This window comes from Myotis daubentonii, chromosome 3 (genome assembly GCF_963259705.1).
Source record: "Myotis daubentonii chromosome 3, mMyoDau2.1, whole genome shotgun sequence".
NCBI classification, from domain to species: domain Eukaryota; kingdom Metazoa; phylum Chordata; class Mammalia; order Chiroptera; family Vespertilionidae; genus Myotis; species Myotis daubentonii.
In genome coordinates, this window is record NC_081842.1 from 194,261,443 (window position 1) to 194,280,082 (window position 18,640).

An 18,640-nucleotide genomic window follows, 5' to 3' on the forward strand; every position below is an offset into this window, starting at 1 on the left:
GGAGGGAAGCGGGCAGGGTCAGGGTCGGTTCCAGTTTGGTGTCCCAGGACTTCGCGGACATCAATAAATGTTGGTTCGAGCGAGTACAATTGTACCGGAAGGACAATCAATTCTTCCAAATGCCCAGAAAGCATCTCTCGTTGCGATGGCCTCCGGAGCTCCAAGGAAGTCAGGAGAGCGGTGAGAAACAATGTGCGTGGCTGGGCAGGACCGAGGTGCTGGCTGGGGCGGAGAGCAGAAGGCTGGCCCGGCGGGGCCACCCTCCTCGTGACTCCTCCTCCCCCTCCTCTGTTCCGAGTCAGGTGATTCCGGGCACGTGACGGGCACCACCTACCCTGCTGCCCCCGAATGGCGGCTCCTGCAGCCAATGAGCGGCTGGCCTCGGAGCGGAGCCAATGAGGGCCGGGATGGGGGAGGGGGCGGGCCGCAAGCGGTGGCGGCTGCCGGGGGCGGCGGCGGCGGCGGCGGCGAATTGGGGAGGCGGCGGCCTGGCTCGGCCTGGCCTGGCCTGGCCTGTCAGGGCGCGGGTGTCGGCGGTCCAGCACCATGTCCCTGCAGTACGGGGCGGAGGAGACGCCCCTTGCCGGCAGTTACGGCGCGGCCGATTCGTTCCCCAAGGACTTCGGCTACGGCGTGGAGGAGGAGGAAGAGGAGGCGGCAGTTGCGGGCGGCGGGGTCGGGGCGGGGGCCGGCGGAGGCTGTGGCCCGGGGGGCGCGGACAGCTCCAAGCCGCGGATTCTGCTCATGGGGCTCCGGCGCAGCGGCAAGTCCTCCATCCAGAAGGTGAGTGGGGCCGCGCCGCGTCCCTCCGCCCCTCCGCCCCTCCCCGGGGACGCGGGTGGCCGCCGCGCGGGAGAGGCCCCCCGGAGAGGGCGGCGGCCGGCGCTGGCCGCAGGGCTGGCCCCCCGCGCGTTTCCTCTGAGAAGCAGAGCCCCGGGCGCGGCCCGCGCGAGGACCCCGACCGGTGAGTCCACGCCCAAGTCTGCGGAGGCCGAGCGGGTCCCCGAAGGCGAAACTGGCCGGCAGGAGGCAGGTGCCCGTGGCACCGCCGGGGACCTCCGCCTCCCGGGGACCAGCCCCTACTCCCCAGTTCCTACTTGGAGAACTTCACGGACTCCCTCCCCTGCCCCGTGTGCGTGTGTGCGTGTGTGTGTGTGTGTGTGTGTGTGTGCGCGCGCGCGCGCGCCGCGCGCTCCAGGCGGCCTGGGTCTGCTGGGCTGCCAGGTGAGCCCCAGCGAGCAGCGTCCGAAAGAGTTGCGATGAAGTCACGGCCATTGGTTTGCTCTTGTTGCTAATGCAGAAGGCTATCGTACTGTAACATCACTGGGGGTGTTATTCCACTCATGTCAGTACTTGCGGCCTGGCGAGTATAGTCGCTGGTGGCATTACCCCTGACTGTGGCTGAGAATATTTGCAGACCCTTGTCAGTGCATTTGCTTTCACGTAGGAGGGCCTGTCGGGACCGAGGGGAGGGCTGTGCATTTTTTCGCAAGGGGAATGCAGAGAGGCACGGGTGACCTGGTCCTGAAAGGCCAGATTCCTTCCCCTTTGCCCTTTCCACTCGGTTGCAAAGGTCTGTCCAAAATAAACCTCCCTGTGATAATGTGCAGAGATAATGTTTTTGAAAAGTAGTCATCTTTCCAGTTTACTGGATTGCTTGCTTTTCACCTCTACAGCAAAATTTGGGTACATTTATGGTAGGTATTTAACAAACTAATCTTAATCCGTTTCGTATTAATATTACTGACTAAATCTTGGGAGTGACTGCCCATTTTTCTCTATTAGAAAGTAACAGTGAGAGAGAGAGGCAAATTAGTTTTGTGTTAGAGTTGCATGGATTGCAATTATTGTGATACTTAACAATTGTCTTTACCATTTCTTTTCTCAGGGGTTTTCCCTGTCAATTACTCCTGTATCCCCCATATATCACTTTCCACTTGGTATAATTACTGTCTTTGTTTTATTTCTTCCACGAGACTGCAAACTCATTTTCCATTTCTGACTATATTGGAGCCTAATGTAGGCATGCCAATAAGTGGGGAGTAGGTTCTTTAAATTATGTTAATTCAGGGTAGATTTTTAAACTTTTGATACAAAGTTGAATAGTCATAAAATTGTCTTTCTTTTAACAGGTGGTGTTTCATAAAATGTCACCCAACGAGACCCTCTTCTTGGAAAGTACCAACAAGATTTATAAAGATGACATTTCTAATAGTTCCTTTGTGAATTTCCAAATATGGGATTTTCCTGGGCAAATGGACTTTTTTGACCCAACTTTTGACTACGAGATGATCTTCAGGGGAACAGGAGCATTGATATATGTCATTGATGCACAGGTAGTTGGGGGAATCATTGTTGATTTATTTTTCTTCTCTGGTGGCAAAAGATGTAGAAACAAGGCAGAGTTGTTTATCTTTTTTGTCATGTGCTTCTTGCAGCTTATTTTTTTGCCAATAGATTCCCTAGCAGTACAAGAGATGCAGCTGTGAAGGTGCTTTGTGAGCAAGCATGGCTTTGTGAGAGTACAGAATAGCAGATGATTAGGAGATGTGGTTTATATCTCTGAGTTCTAGTTCATGAGCAGCTTTCCACTTTTATTTGTTAAAAGTAGATGTTGCTGTACTTCAGTAACTATTACAATAATGATGTCACTCACTGAAAAGATCTCATCAGTGCCCATAATAGAAGAATATGGAACTGAGTAAATATTAAAGTGAATAGTGTCCTTAATTGTCCAAATTGAGTTTAGCTTAACAAGCATTTATTAAGGGCCTAGCAAGTGGCAGGCCCTCAGATAAAAAATGGGACACGTCTTAAGAAGCTTCCTTTTTATACGAGTGCATTAGTTAGGAGTGCTTTCTGAGTGACAGGCTCTGGAATGGGTGCTTTCACAGAGCTGATCTAATGTAATTTATCTTTTACAAACTCTGAGGAATGTACTGTAGTTCCAGTTTTATGGATGAGTAAACTGAGATCACAGTCTTAAGCAACCTGCTTAAAGTCATACATCTAATAATGGCAGAGCTGGGATTACTTCAAAAAGTCTATTGGGAAGAAATGTCCATTTCCTTTTTTCTTTCCTTATATTATCAGTATCAAAAATTACAACATTTACTTGGTAATTGAATTTTTTAATCTTAGATTAAAGATCTATTGATTGGTGAAAGTTAATGTATTTGTTTGAGTATAAATAGTTAGGGTAATATATTTTCTGTGGTTGGGGAAAGAGGTGTTTTGAGGCTTTCTTAACTCATTACTTGACTTTGATAAGATTACTTTTAAAAAAACTATTCTTTTTCTGACTTACAGGATGACTACATGGAGGCTTTAACAAGACTTCACATTACTGTTTCTAAAGCCTACAAAGTTAATCCAGACATGAATTTTGAGGTTTTTATTCACAAAGTTGATGGTCTGTCTGATGATCACAAAATAGAAACACAGAGGGACATTCATCAAAGGGCCAATGATGACCTTGCAGATGCTGGGCTAGAAAAACTCCACCTTAGGTAACAACAACATGTGTGTTTGATATGAGCCCTGAAAAATGTGTCAATGTATTCCCATCTCTGTCATTACAAACACAAAGCTTTCTGTTACCAGTATATCCTTCCCAATTCTGTAATGTTTTTGATCTCTTCTTTGTTGAATTCAAGCAGTTTTGGGAACCTGATGTTATTGAGGAGTTCCTTTCCCTCTTTTTTTTTTGCATTTTCCTGGAGTTTGAAGTCATGTGAAGTCTTTCTGTTGGTGCTTTTACAGATTCATCCCAAGAGACTGGGATCAGGCTTTTTCCTCATGGCATAAAACTGTTTTGGGACTTCCCCCTCTTGGTTTCATCTTTTCTTTTTTTTTCTTACCTCAGTTCAAGGACTCTCTGTCACATTTGCTGTAGATCCCTGTAGCTTGAATTTTTACAGTATTTTTCTTAGTAGAAGAGCCTTTTATACATTCAAGTGATGACTCTAATGTATCTTGTTTATATTTTTTTAAACACTGTATGCTTTTATGAAACTCTAAAGTTTGGGTTAGGTGGGTTTATCCTATAAATCTGCTTAGGGCTTCAATTAAGTTTGAAGAACTGCTGATTCATAATTAAAGACCATTAAGAAATTATTAACATATATTTTTGTGTGCTATAGGTAGGAATGAGTAATAGAAAGTTCCCAAGAAAACGTCCTCTCGATGATATAAACAGCTACTGTTATAAACAGCTTAAACGGGAAGCAGGGGAGAAATTCAAGTGTCGCTATTTCCTTATCCTTGGTCTGTTACAATGACTTCCTTATAGGCTCAAGCCACCCCCATCCTGAAATACTCACTAGGGCCTCAGACTCCAAGGTCTTTCAGTTGTTCTTCTAGAAAATCTTATAGAAAACTCTCATTGAGCTCTAGTTTACCTAGATTAAAAATTTTGAATGTTTATAAGTAATTTATGTATTAAAAATAATCAACAGTATTTGTAAGAAAAAGTGGCAGTGTCTCTCCAATCATTTTTTGGGAATCCACTATTAGTGGGTTTTAAGCCATGATTGTCCTGTGTTCCCCAACGCCCATAGGAATCCTAATCCTCTACACCAGTGGTCCTCAACCTTGGCTGCACATTAGAATCCCCTGGGAATCTTTATTTATTTATTTATTTTTAAAATATTTTTTATTGATTTTTTACAGAGAGGAAGGGAGAGAGATAGAGAGTTAGAAACATCGATGAGAGAGAAACATCGATCGGCTGCCTCCTGCACATCTCCCACTGGGGATGTGCCCGCAACCCTGGTACATGCCCTTGACCGGAATTGAACCCGGGACCTTTCAGTCCGCAGGCTGACGCTCTATCCACTGAGCCAAACCGGTTTTGGCCCCTGGGAATCTTTTTAAAATCCTGATTTCTGAGGCCCAGAAGTCAGGATTTTAAAAAGATTCCCAGGGGATTCTAATGTGCAGCCAAGGTTGAGAACCACTGCTCTACGCCATGACTGTGTCCCTTCCCAGGGCATTCCATCCCAGTGGTGCATACTATCCCTTTCCCCAGTGCGTTATAGGGCTCTAGGCCTTGTTAACCTCAGGATTCTGCATCAAGCTTTTAATAACTACTAGCAGGCCTGTGGATGAGGCACCATTTGATTTCTGGTTTCCAGAAACATGGCATTCGAAAATGCCCTGCTCTCCCTGTCCCTGTCCACCTCCAAGCCTCACTGCCCCTGCACACCTTCTCACATTGCTAATCTTTTTGACTAAAGGAAACACTAAAATATTCCTGTGTCTTCAGTGCCTTTAGGGGGTCACCTTGGCCTCACCTATTCCATTGCTCTCACGTCAAGAGTAGAGCCCTATCTTGTTAAGCTCTTAGGTCAGCTCCTTGAAAGTATCTTTAAATTACCTGTAAGATATGATACACTCAGTTCTGTGTTTCTGACTTTGCAGTATGTACTTATAAATGTGTCATAGATACAACTACATAATGAAGATTATACTCACTGGGTGAAAAAGCAGGTAGGATTGTTCATCCTGTTTAAATTGTTAAAGGCATCTCTCTCTCTCTCATTCTCAAATACGTGTTTCACTAAATATATAGATGTTACTTCTCTACCTTATATCCTTTTAGGCTTCCATTCTCTGTGAGGCCCCAGCTGCCATCCTTCCTAATAAGTTATTTACATACATTCTAAGCATCAGTTGTATCTTTTATTTATTCAAATATTTATGAGCACTGTTTAGGGTAGTGGGCTTGCAGCTACAAAGAAGACTGACTGACAATCTCTGTCCTCATGGAGCTTACATTCTAATGAATGAGACAGATCAAAAGCACTTATAAATAAATGTATAGTGTAATTTTAAGTTCTTGTCAGTGCAATGAAGAAAAATTAGGGAAAGCGATGGTACAGAGGTACTATTTTAGGTAGAAGGATCAGGAAAGAACTTTCTGAGGAGGTGACATTTTGGTAGAGTCCTGAATTACATACTTATTTGCTAAATGTCACCTATCTCCTCTAAGCTTTCTTTTGATTTTTGTCAGTTATAAGCTTAAGAAACTAAGCTTTTTGGATCAAATTGCAAGGGCTTAGGTGAATATTCAAGTTTCTGCATCTGAAAATGCTTTCCTGGGTAGTGCCTCAAATGCCTTTTGTATAAATGCAATAAAAGGGATGGATAGCTACAAACCAGGTGGGGACACTGCATTTGTCATCTTGAACTATGGGAATGGTAGACAAGATAAAAAGCTTTTAATTTACTGAAATAAAATGTTAAGAAACTTAAAATTTTGTGTATTATGATCATTGTCACCAAACTTGAGATTTTTCAAATTAATCAAACTGTATTGTTTTTCAGCTTTTATTTGACTAGTATCTATGACCATTCAATATTTGAAGCCTTTAGTAAGGTGGTACAGAAACTCATTCCACAACTGCCGACCTTGGAAAACCTATTAAATATTTTTATATCAGTAAGTGAGCTATTTAATTCACTATAGTTTTGATTTCATTTTCATTGAACATATTTGTATTATCAAATTCTCCAAAAATGGCTTGAATCGAGTTGAAAGACTAACGACGCACTTAACAGATAACATAAATAAAAACATTAAAAAAGGCTTGAGTTATTTTCTGAATTCTTTCCTTAGAACTTACCCTTTTTATCTTAAAATGAATTGATGAAAAATTTCCTCATGCTTTTTATTTATTTATTTATTTAAAGAATATATTTTATTGATTTTTTACAGAGAGGAAGGGAGAGGGATAGAGAGTTAGAAACATTGATGAGAGAGAAACATTGATCAGCTGCCTCCTGCACACCTCCTACTGGAGATGTGCCCGCAACCAAGGTACATGCCCTTGACCAGAATCGAACTTGGGACCTTTCAGTCCGCAGGCCGATGCTCTATCCACTGAGCCAAACCAGTTAGGGCTCCTCATGCTTTTTAAATGAAAAAATATCTTCATGATGTCTGTTTCCTGAAACAAGTAACTGGAAAAGCAATTGGAAAAGACTGGGTTTTGGGAATTTGGCTTAGTTTATTTCTCTGCATTAATGGAGGTCACATTGAAAAATTGATCTTTTCGTTTACTTGCTAAACTTAGTATCATTTTACATTCATGCATTTTGAGGAATTCAGCTTAATTAAGGGGGTGGGTATAGAAGGGGGTCTTAATATGAGGTGACAGGAAGAAAATTTGACTTTGGGTGGTGGGCACATGGTACAATATACAGATCTTGTAACAGACAATCACTCATGAAACCTATATATTCATGTTGACTAATGTCACCCCAGTCAATTTAGTAAATAAAAAATAAGGATATCCCTCCAATAAATTTAGTAATCTTCATTATATTTTCTAAACATTACTTTGAAGGACTCAGTGTGTAGTGATCTTGAGTTCTTTTGGGCTTTTGGGTTATGCTAGATGTTGACATCTAATATAACTAATATTTTATGTTTTGCTGATGGTCATATAAAACCCTCTGGTGTCCGGGTCATTCAGATCAGATACTGATTATTGTTACAAGAAAAGGTTACTGAAAATGTAGCATGGCTTGATTTTTGGAGGATTTCTTTGTTTTGTTAATTTTATTTATGATGTCTTAGAAAATCATTCAAGTGAAAAGGAGAGAGAAAAAACAAACTTGACTGACTGATGATGCAATTATGTCAGTAAATCAGCAGAGAAATAAGTTCACTTTTATTCTTTGGCTAACAGAAGTGTCACTTTCCCCAGTACTATTTGGTTATTTTGGAATTGGGTTGTGTCATTAAAAATGTCCTTGGATGTTCATCAATAATTCAAGATCTTTGATAAGTTGCAAATTGTAATTCTTAAAAAAAAAACTGAACACTTCCTCCATTTTGTTTTTCCAAGAATTCAGGTATTGAAAAAGCTTTTCTCTTTGATGTTGTCAGCAAAATCTACATTGCAACAGACAGTTCTCCTGTGGATATGCAATCTTATGAACTTTGCTGCGACATGATTGATGTTGTAATTGATGTGTCTTGTATATATGGGTAAGTTATGTACGTATTTCTGTAAGATCTCCGGTGGAAAATTACTAGTTTGATTTGTCAGAGGGATTAATTGCTGAGGCCTCCAGCAAGTACTGTCTGAAGTAGACTCGTTCTGACCATAGTACTTCAACTTGGAGCATGATTTCTCTGTAGGTGGGCTGCTGGGTTTTACTCCTTCAGCGAGAATGAACAAGAATGGTTGAAAAAGTGTGACTAGGGCCAGACTTTCTCCTGTCATTATTTGAGGGGGTTTGCACTTCGTCTTCTCATTTAGGGAACTTAGCTAGATAAAAACACTAGGTTAATTTATTTAAAACATCTTGAGTAACAGAGTGAGTATTGTTCCTAACTTAACCGGAGGCTTTGTGGAATGAGGGTCCTTAAGGAGTTGGAATTTTGGATGTTAGAAGGATTTATACGTATAAAATTTTGACCTATATGAGTTTCCAAAGTAAATCTCTAAATTACAAACTCTCCCCTTATGTAAATTCACCAAACTATACAGAAATTTATAAAAGCCAGTAAAGCTGTGATTCCGTACATTATCCCAGAGGGATGAGTGAAAACTGGCGAATTACTGGTATTTTAAAAGCCCAAAACCTGTGTTGCCTTTGATAGCCCTGATTCCCTAATACAGTGATTTTCACCAGGTGTGCTGTGGCAGGCACACTGATGGCTGCAAGAATTTTTATTTTATTTAAAAAAAATATTTTTATGATTTCAGAGAGGAATGGAGGGGGAGAAAGAGATAGAAACATCAATGATGAGAGAATCATTGATCAGCTGCCTGCTGCATGGCCCCTACTAGGGATCGAGCCTGCAACCTGGACATGTGCCCTTGACCAGAAATCGAACTGTGACTTCCTGGTTCATAGGTTGACACTCAGCCATTGTGCTACGCTGGCTAGGTTGCAAAAAACTTTAAAACATGTAATACCTGATGGTTTAGTCAGGGCACTCACCTCTTTTCCCTCCGATTGTCAAGTAAAAAAAAAAAGGACAACAACCAGCACAACAACAGCCATCCGGTGTGAATGAATCAAAATTACACCTTTTTTAAAATTGTCAGATTGTCAAAAAATATAATACATTTTTTGGTGTACTGCAGAATTTTAGTAATTAGTTTCTGTGTGACATGAAATGAAAAAGTTTGAAAATCACGGCCTTAATATGTTAACACCAGCACTTGCAACGCACTTTCTGATGCTATAACATTGCCTTTGCTTTCTGATACCTATGTCCTTTATCTGTTGGTCTCTGCTCCATCTAAACTCCTCTTTCATTTCTCTGTTCCTACCCTTGACCTTGGTCTTTCTGCCTAATTTGTCAGTGTCTTTCTCCAACTACCTCCGAGTAGGAAAATGCATTTGTCTCACCTGTTCTTGTCTATGCTTGTCTTCCATTTCTATTTATCACTTTTGTGATTACATGCTCTCCTTTGTTTTGATTCTTTCCATAATGAAATGAGATGTCTGTTTATATTATTCAGTAAAGTTTCATGTTTCCATTTCTAATTTTAAAAAGTGGATGAATTACCCCTGGCTGCTGTGCCTCGGTTGGGTATTGTCCCGTGCACCAAAAGGTTGCCAGTATGATTCCTGGTCAGGGCACATGCCCGGTTGTGGGCTTAATCCCTGGAAGGGGGCATGCAGGAGACAGCAGTTTGATGTTTTGCTATCACATCGATGTTTCTCTTTCCCTCTCTCCCTCTCCCTTCCTTTCTAAAAATCAGCAAAAAAATAAAAAAATGAATAGAACATTTGTTTTTTCTTTAAAACAAATCTAAACTTTGTAAGCCAAATTTTTATCTCATTAACACAATGTATGCATGCACTTTGGTGTGCTTTATTATAGTTTAATTTGCTTTCTTACTTGACTATTAATTTACATTTTTCAAAGGGGGACTTCATATAACAATTCTAGAATGTCAATTCTAGTTTAATAAATGAAAGCTTTCAGAACCTGTAAGACTCACTTTATAGGCATCAGGATTCCTCAGTATCTTTGATAGACTATTTTAGTTTTTTTCCTTACTCTTTTTTCAGTAATGGCAGTTTTTGTATTTTGGTCCTTCTTTATTTGCAGACTCTGTCAGTACAGATTAGCGTGAGGGAAAATTTACCTAAATGGCTATATTCCATGCATTTTAGGTAAACAAGATGAAGGTGTGAATGCATGGGATGCTGCATCAAGGTCTGGGACACTATACACCTAAACGAGAACTTCTGTGCCAATATATTTAAGCCCGTATTCTTCTTTCTCAAAACACATTTGGGAAACTGGGTGGAAAGACATGTCATTGTGCAAATGAAATGTGACAAAATACTTCGTTGGGAACCCTGTAATGAATAATACTTTCTTTTAAAACAGGTTAAAGGAAGATGGCAGTGGAAGTGCTTATGACAAAGAATCTATGGCAATTATCAAGCTGAATAACACAACTGTCCTTTATTTAAAGGAAGTGACTAAATTTTTGGCACTGGTTTGCATTCTTAGGGAAGAAAGTTTTGAACGAAAAGGTAATGGCATTTTAAAAATGCTGTTTTTATGTTAAGTTCTCTTGTTATAATTTCTTAGGTTCTTGAAAATGAGAAAATAATACTGCAGTGTTAGAACTGTGATTTTTAACTGGTGTGCCTCAAGGATTTTTAAAACACGCAGTATTGACTACTTAGGGCACGAACCTCTTTCCCCTTAGATTGTCAAATTAAAAAAGTGACAACTGGTAACAGTAGCTGTCTTGTGTGAATGAATGAAAATTATACCGATACTAGAGGCCTGATGCACGAAATTCGAGCAAGGGACTCGGCTCTCGCAGCCATGGCAGCTTGCCCCAGCCCTCACAGCCGTGGCTTTGTCTGGAAGGTCGCCTGGAAGGACATCCTGAAGGTCATTCGGCTATCCGGTCTAATTAGCATGTTATGCTTTTATTATTATATTTTTTCAGATAGGGGAAAAATATTTTTTGGTGTGCTGCAGAATTTTAGTAACTAGTTTATGTGTGCTATGAGATGAAAAAGGTTGAAAATCACTGTGTTAGATGGTTAAAAGCTCAAACTACTTTTCTCCCTTCCCTTCCGTATTTAGTCAGACTGACTCCTTCCTTCGTTTGATCTGCTATGTTAAGTCAAGTGTTTTACTCCAGTCTCTTACTGCAGATCTTTTCGCTACCCGCTGCCTGCGGTTTGGCTTCTCCCTGAGCCAGGTTACCGGGTGACCTCCTTGCTGCCCGTGGCCTTTCCTCATCTGTGGCTTCTTCAGCCTGCTGACGCCTCTCCAGCCTTGAAGCTTTCTTCTCTCTTGGCTTCCCTAAGCCTACACCCTATGGATTGTTTTATGTGTTTGCTTCTCTGACTGTTTTTCTTTTTCTTGGTGCTGAGTGTTCCTCAGCAGCAAGTCTTTCTGCTTGCTTCTCTTATTCTCCAGGTCGGCTCATCCAAGCCATGGCTTCAGATAATCTTTATGTGGTTGGTTGGAAAATTCACATCTGCAGCTCTGACTTGGGCCACATTCCTGTCCCATGTTTGGAGCTGCTATTAGTAAGACGTCTACATTTAATTAAATATTTGACTATTATCTTACCCAGGTGTCAAAAACTGTTGAAGGCCTTTGTTTCATGGCCTTCCTGGCACCCTACTTCTGTTACTAGTTTTGACATTTTTTTGGTGTCCAAGCTTAGCTATCTTGTTGTGTGGTGGCATTGCTGAAGGGGGTAGATAGAGGGCATTCATTGTTCTCTTTTTTCCCATTCTTTTCCTGTATGGCTTACATTGAATTTTCACCAAATCTTATCATTTGTTTCTTGGAACTGTTTCTTGGATTTTCTTTTTATTTTTTAAAATATATTTTTATTGATTTCAGAGAGGAAGGGAGAGGGAGATAGAATCATTGATAGGCTGCCTCCTGCACGCCCCCCACTGGGGTTCAAACCCGAAACCTGGACATGTGCCCTTGACAAGAATTGAACCTGGGACCCTTCAGCCCACAGGCTGATGCTATCCACTGAGCCAAACTGGCTAGGGCAGTTTCCTTTTTCTTTCCACTGTCATAGGACCTCATCCCTCTAGGCTTATGGTGCTGCAGCAGCTTTGTACTTGAGATTATGCATTCAGCATATACCGGGGTGGGCAAAAGTAGGTTTAGAGTTGTGAGTACATGAAAAGAGTTGTATTCTTGTGTTATTATTAGTTGTATTATTTTTATATGAATAACCATAAACCTACCTTTGCCCACCTCTGGATATATATAGAAGGCTTGTATGTATCATCTTTTATTCCAAAGGAAGACTAGAATTCAGAAAATTACTTATGTTATTACTTATGGATCTACAATAGCTCTCCATTATTCACTGCAACAAATCCCTGCTCTTCTCCCTGATATCTTAATGTTAACTAATAGTAAATGGTCACTATTCTTTCATTAATGTTAATAATAATGAATTATTTCAGATATGTGTAACTTTTTGGATAAAATAAAAATGTTTATATTTCTTTGAGCTTAAGAAGTAACACATGACAAATGCATGTATGCCCTTTGTGTCTTCTGTGTTATTTCTCAATTGAAAACCCCTCCTTTGCACTTGTAGTGTTTTATTTTTCCCCATGCATGATTTATTCATTTACTTCACATCTATCTATAAAGTATAGAGTATAAATGATCTAAAAATGTAAATAGTGTTTTCTGCAAAATTGTTTTTGAGATTTATCCATATTGATAACATATAGCTCTATCTAGTTCATTCATTTTTTAAAAATATTTTTATTGATTTTAGAGGAAGGGAGAAGGATATATATAGAGAAACATCAGTGATGAGAGAGAAACATCATTGATCGGCTGCCTCCTGTACTCCCTACCAGGGATCGAACCTGCAACCCAGGCATGTGCACTGGCAGGGAATCCAACCGTGACCTCCTGGATCACTCAACCACTGAGCCATGATGGCTGGGCCAGAACATCATTTTTAAAAAGACATTGCCCTCCAAAGTGGTTTTACCATTTTCACGCCTGTTAGCATTGTGTGGTAGTTCTTGTCACTTTATGTCCTTGGTAATACTTGATGTTGTTAAGACTGTTTAGTCACTATCAGTCAGGTAAGTGGAATAACATCTCATTTGGCTCTAATTTTTACTTCTTTTACTAGTTAGGGCAAGCAATTAATTACCTTTTTATGCCTGATCAGGTTTCTTCTTTGGTGATTTACCTCTTATTCTTTTGCTTTTTTGTACTGATCTTTTTTGTACTCTATCTTTTTTGTATTTCTTAGGATTTCTTTATTTTTCTCCATTCTGTTTAAATTTTTTTTAAACTCTTGATTATGGAAATTTTCAGATGTACACAAAAGTAGACCAGCACAATGACTCTTCATGTACCCATTTCCCTGCTTCAGTAATATCAACATAGGGTCACTCTTGTTTTCTGTATGTCCTTTTCCCAATGAAATGTTTTTTTACTCTTTTGTTGTGAAAACTGTCAAACATATTTAAAAAATAGAGAAAATCATGTAATGAACCATTTTTAATCTGTCACCCAGATTCAACATTACCAAAATTAAAGCCAATCTTATTTCATCTCTATACTTCTTTTTCTACTAGATTATTTTGAAGCAGATACCTGACATCAAATCATTTGTATAGATTTCAGCAGATATCTCTAAGAGGTAGTATTCTTTTTCAAACGTTAACAGTATTACCATTAATACAGGTAAACAAATTAATAATGATTTCATAATATCAAATATCAGGTCAGTGTTCAACATTCCACAACTGTTAATTTTATTTTACCATTTGCATAGAAGTAAATTTTAATGTAGTTGAATTTATCAAAACTTTTATAGTTTTTTCCTATGTCGGAAGGACCTTCGTAATTTGGTTCTAACCTACTTATTTAGACTTGATTCTCAGTACTTTCTACCAAGAATTCTCTGCCCCTTTCCCCAGTCAGACTCGTTTCTGTCCCATCTTTCGCCTGTGCTGTGTTCTGATTGCCAGCTTCCTGCTGTTGTCTTATAATTTTGCTCCTCTTTCCTGCCTGATGAAATCTTACTGGTTTCCCCAAAGTGCTGCTTCATCTCTGAAGTTTCATTGACTGCTTTTGCCCTGCACGTTGCTTTCCCTCCTTTGGACTTCTTTATCGTTTGTAGTCACTGTGACACCAGGTGGTTTTGATTTGTTTGTTGTGTGTCATCTTTGTGTCCTAGTGTCCTTGAGGGCATCATTTCTTTCCTTTCTGCTCTGCCTTCTTAGCACTGTTTTCTGTTCTCAAGGTCACTTCATGGTTTGGCATGGCTCCAGGAGCTTTGGCCATTTTACCCATATTCCAGTCATTAAGGAGGACCAGGGTGAGGAAAGAATACAGCCTCTTCCTTTTTTAAAGGAGACTTCACCGAAGTCCACACACTTACACTTACCTCAGTGGCCAGAATTGGTCATGTGGCCAGACATAACGGCAAGGAGGCCTGCGGAGTGTAATGTTTCAGCTGAGCACCAGTATGCTGGTGCAGAATTGGGGTTCTGTTTCTGAGGTAAAAGAAGGAGAATGGATAGTTAGTGGGCAGCTAGCCATTTCTTTCATAAAATAGAACTGTTTGGTTGATCAAAATTTTACTTGTAAGCCAGTTCATGAAACATGAAGAAGGAGCTGCTTTGCCTGAGGTGGGGTACGGGCTGCCTGAGGCTCTGCTGGGGGCCTCTGGTACCTCCCCAACCCCAGGGCTCTACTGAACAGTTTGCCAGCGATTATTCTAGCTGTTTCCTTCAGTCTTCATTAGCTGCCCCAAAGATGTGTAAAAGGAAAAGCTTGATAATTAAAAAGTATTTTATTTTCATTTTATTGTAAATTTTCTTAGCAAATTTACCTTCCTCACTCCTTTTTTTTTTTTTTTACCTGTTTATTCCCAGGCCCCAGAGGTAACCAATGTTAACAATATGGGCATATGCTTTATTTATTTTCAGTGTAGGGAATTTCTCAGCTGGATGTATGTTTTTCAATAAATACAAATTTATTTTTTTTCTGTCACCAAATGTTTCTTAGTAGATAATTTCACAGTTGACATTCAGGAGGACTGATCTTCTTTTTTTCTCCTTGCAGGTTTAATAGACTACAACTTCCATTGTTTCCGAAAAGCTATTCATGAGGTTTTTGAGGTGGGTGTGACTTCTCACAGGGGCTGTGGTCACCAGACCAGTGTCCCCAGCCTGAAAGCATTGGCACACAATGGCACGCCTCGAAATGCCATCTAGCCTGAATTCTAGTTGTCGGGGCTCTGTGCCAGCTTACTCTTCACTCCAGGGTCAGATGCCACGTGCTGCAGGACATGGGAGTTGCCACTTGTGGGAATCTGGTGCCTGTCCCACCAGAGACAAGGGGTAGAGTTTCTCATTTGGATGAAAACCCCTTCAACCAGTGGTCTACAACCGAATCTACTATTTCTTCTTTTTCAAAAATGACCAAAAAGAATTCTAGAGGCCACAGAAGTCAAGTGTGTGTTTCTCTTCTTTGGGGTCCTACTTTAAGTAGTTGGGATATTTTGGACCTGGAGACAACACCGCTTACCCATCCTTTCCATGGAATGTTGCCACCATTTACCAGTTGAAAATAATAGAACTGAGTTTTTATATGCTCCACTTAGGTTTTCAGTTGAGTAGTCTCTAAAATGCTGCCTTGCTTAAGTTCTAACACTGCCTCTCAGACTTCACTTTTGGACATTGCATACCTAAGACCTTTTAAATGCATTTGCCTGCTAACTCAGAAGACTTGTGGTCTCACTGCAGCAAAGGACATTCCTGTATTTGTTACTGAAGAAATGAGAACATTTTATGTTGCATCAGATCAAGGGCAAGGTTCAGCAGTGGAAGCACTGAGGAAAAAATTTTAAAACAGAAGAAAATATTTGCAATGGTGTTTTGGGTACCAGATATCTGGGTTCTTTTCTCCTGCATATGATAAATGATCATGATCAGTGTAACAAAGGGAATTTAAAAAAAATTGTTTTCCCCACAATCCCTCCTTCTTCTCGGGGAGGAACTCATTATGTCATTGAAATATTTAACTCATTTTTCTTTAAACTCGATACCAGCAGCTACATATCTTTTATTCTATGCTATCTAGATTCTTTAAGTACAGCTGTTTTGTTGACCATGAATGACCCTAAGGCACTGGTCCCCTGGGAGTTGGAGAGAGCACATGTGTTGTTAAACACTCTTCGTCTTCAGTATTCTGACACCAAGTGTCACCTGTGGTACTTCCTTCACCTAGCATATTAATTCATAATTTTTTCTTTTTGTTGTTGGTTGATACCCTTTTTGTTCATTTAAACTTACACATTATTTTTACTTCACATGCCCAGTAGTCATTTATTCCAAAGCCACTGGACTACTTGAGTACATAAGTGCCACTGTTGAATGAAATGTGTATATTCAGGTCTGTAAACCTAACAGTGCAACTTGGAGTGCTTCCTGCAGATGACTCTGACTGCTGAGTATTTACATGGACCATGGTGATATCCAAAAGAAAAGTGCTTTTATATTTATAGATTATTTCATTGAACTATATAAAATGGGTATCAATAAATGTATTTACACCAAAATCAGTTTTTTTATTTGCCTAAGATATGAGAGGGTGGGGTGATAGAACATTGGGTTGTCCCACTCTGTCACCTTATCATCCATTATCTTTCCTTTGCTGCCTCATGGTTAACATGCCTATGTTTCAGAACTTCAAGTTCTGTCCTGATGCAGGAATTTCATATCTTGTGGCCAGATATCTCTCCTGGGCTGTTTCTGCTTAGGATAGGAGATCTTGGCCCAGGTAAAAATGGTTTTTTGGTTGTGGTGTTTCATACCAACTGATTTCATGATGGGGACTATCTAGGGCCTGGCATAATTGATGTATTAAATGCAAGCTAGGACGGAGAGGAATTAAGCAGAACACCATATAAAAATGTGTGCTGCTCTAGCTGGTTTTTCTCAGTGGTTAGAGCATCAGTCTGCGGACTGGAGGGTCTTGGGTTCAATTCCAGTCAAGGACACGTACCTCGGTTGCAGGCTCAATCCCCAGCCCTGGTTGGTGTGTGCCGGAGGCAACCAATCGATGTGTTTCTTTCATATCAATGTTTCTCTCTGTCTCTCCCCCTCCCTTCCAATCGTTCTAAAAATCAATGGAAAACATATCCTTGGATGAGGATTAACAACAACAACAACAAACTTGTACTGATTCCAACTTGTGATTCATTTCTTCCAGTTGCTGAGATATTCATTACTGACTTATATGTCAGTTAAATCAATCTTTATATCGATGCTCATATAGTTAGGCTGGGTCTAAATGGTTTGGAGTAAAAAGCATACATTAGCTTATTAAAAGGGAGGGAGGTCAAAATATCTTTACTTTCATAATTGAGTTACTTTAGAAGTTCAATTTTAAAACTCTGAAATAGAAATCACAGAAATAGCCCAGGCAGGTATGGCTCAGTTGGGCTGTCCTGTGCACCAAACGGTTGTTAGTTTGATTCCCGGTCATACGTGGGTTACAGGCTTGATCCCCAGTGGGAGCATGCAGGAGGCAACCAGTCTCTATTTTGCTCTCACATTGATGTTTCTCTCCTCCCTTTCTCTAAATATCAAGAATTTTTTAAAAAAAGTAAATCACAGAAACACAGTGAAAAACAACCACCATAAATCCTGTATCCTTTTTCAAATTATGGAAACTAAGTCCAGAGGATTAAACAGCCTTGTCTAGGGTTATGGATGGTGTGACCATGTAAATTACTCCAGACGTGGTACTGTTGAGAGTGCCGACACTGCAGTAGGTGTAAACTGCACTGTCTTAATTAAGTAAACCAAGGGTGGCCGACCTTGTCATAGATCTAGTTGGTGGCCAGCTGGGGCCTGTGCTTCAGATCTGGCAGCCCAGTGCTGCCTGCCTTTATCTTTTGCCTCCGGCTCCCATTGGTTAATGGAGGCAATGTCTCTAGATGAGTGTAACATGGCACATAGATGCCCAAGAAATATTATTTCTTCCCCACTATGGAAAATTACAGACAACTCAAGAAAGGGGAATGGAAGAATCATATTGAACTATTAAGGATTTGCCTGATGTGCACCTGAGAGATGTTAATGTGTGCCAGGCTACCTCAGAGAGAGCAGGGACAGATGGTGAAATAAAACCTTTAAAATCTTTTGCAGCCAGGTGTTACAGCTGTTCCACACATCACGACCTCTCCCACACATTCATGTTGACATGCATACACATATGCACATATACACTGAGTGGCCAGATTATTATGATCACCCCATCAGTACTTTATTGACACTTCCAAAAATGCTGAATATTGAAAACTTCCTAAGCAAATATTCTCAAAGTTTTATTATTATTATTTGCATAACTAATTCATTGTACTGATGGGGTGGTCATAATAATCTGGCCGCTCAGTGTATATGTACACAGACATATAATGATGCCCCAATATATTTGTGAGTTGTGCTAATTTACCTTCTGCATGCTTAGTTCTGCTCTTAACAGTAAGAAACAAGTGATTTTAAAGATAAAATTCTGATAGTACATACTTTTGTAGTTGGGGAAAGCAATGTGTGTGATTTGTGGACTTTGTTATGGTTTTCTATTTGTTTTGTTTTGCTAATGCTGAAAGCT

At 40.3% G+C, this 18,640-nt stretch overlaps 1 protein-coding gene across 1 annotated transcript; it reads left to right on the plus strand.

Moving 5' to 3' along the window:
* Positions 1–430: 430 nt before the first annotated feature.
* Positions 431–16,580, plus strand: RRAGC (Ras related GTP binding C). The gene is made up of 7 exons (XM_059690111.1): positions 431–783; positions 2,133–2,336; positions 3,310–3,509; positions 6,328–6,442; positions 7,854–7,996; positions 10,367–10,515; positions 15,083–16,580. Exons 1-7 carry the CDS (start codon positions 547–549, stop codon positions 15,232–15,234), a joined length of 1,200 nt encoding a protein of 399 aa, XP_059546094.1. The 5' UTR covers positions 431–546; the 3' UTR covers positions 15,235–16,580.
* The last annotated feature ends 2,060 nt before the right edge of the window (positions 16,581–18,640 follow it).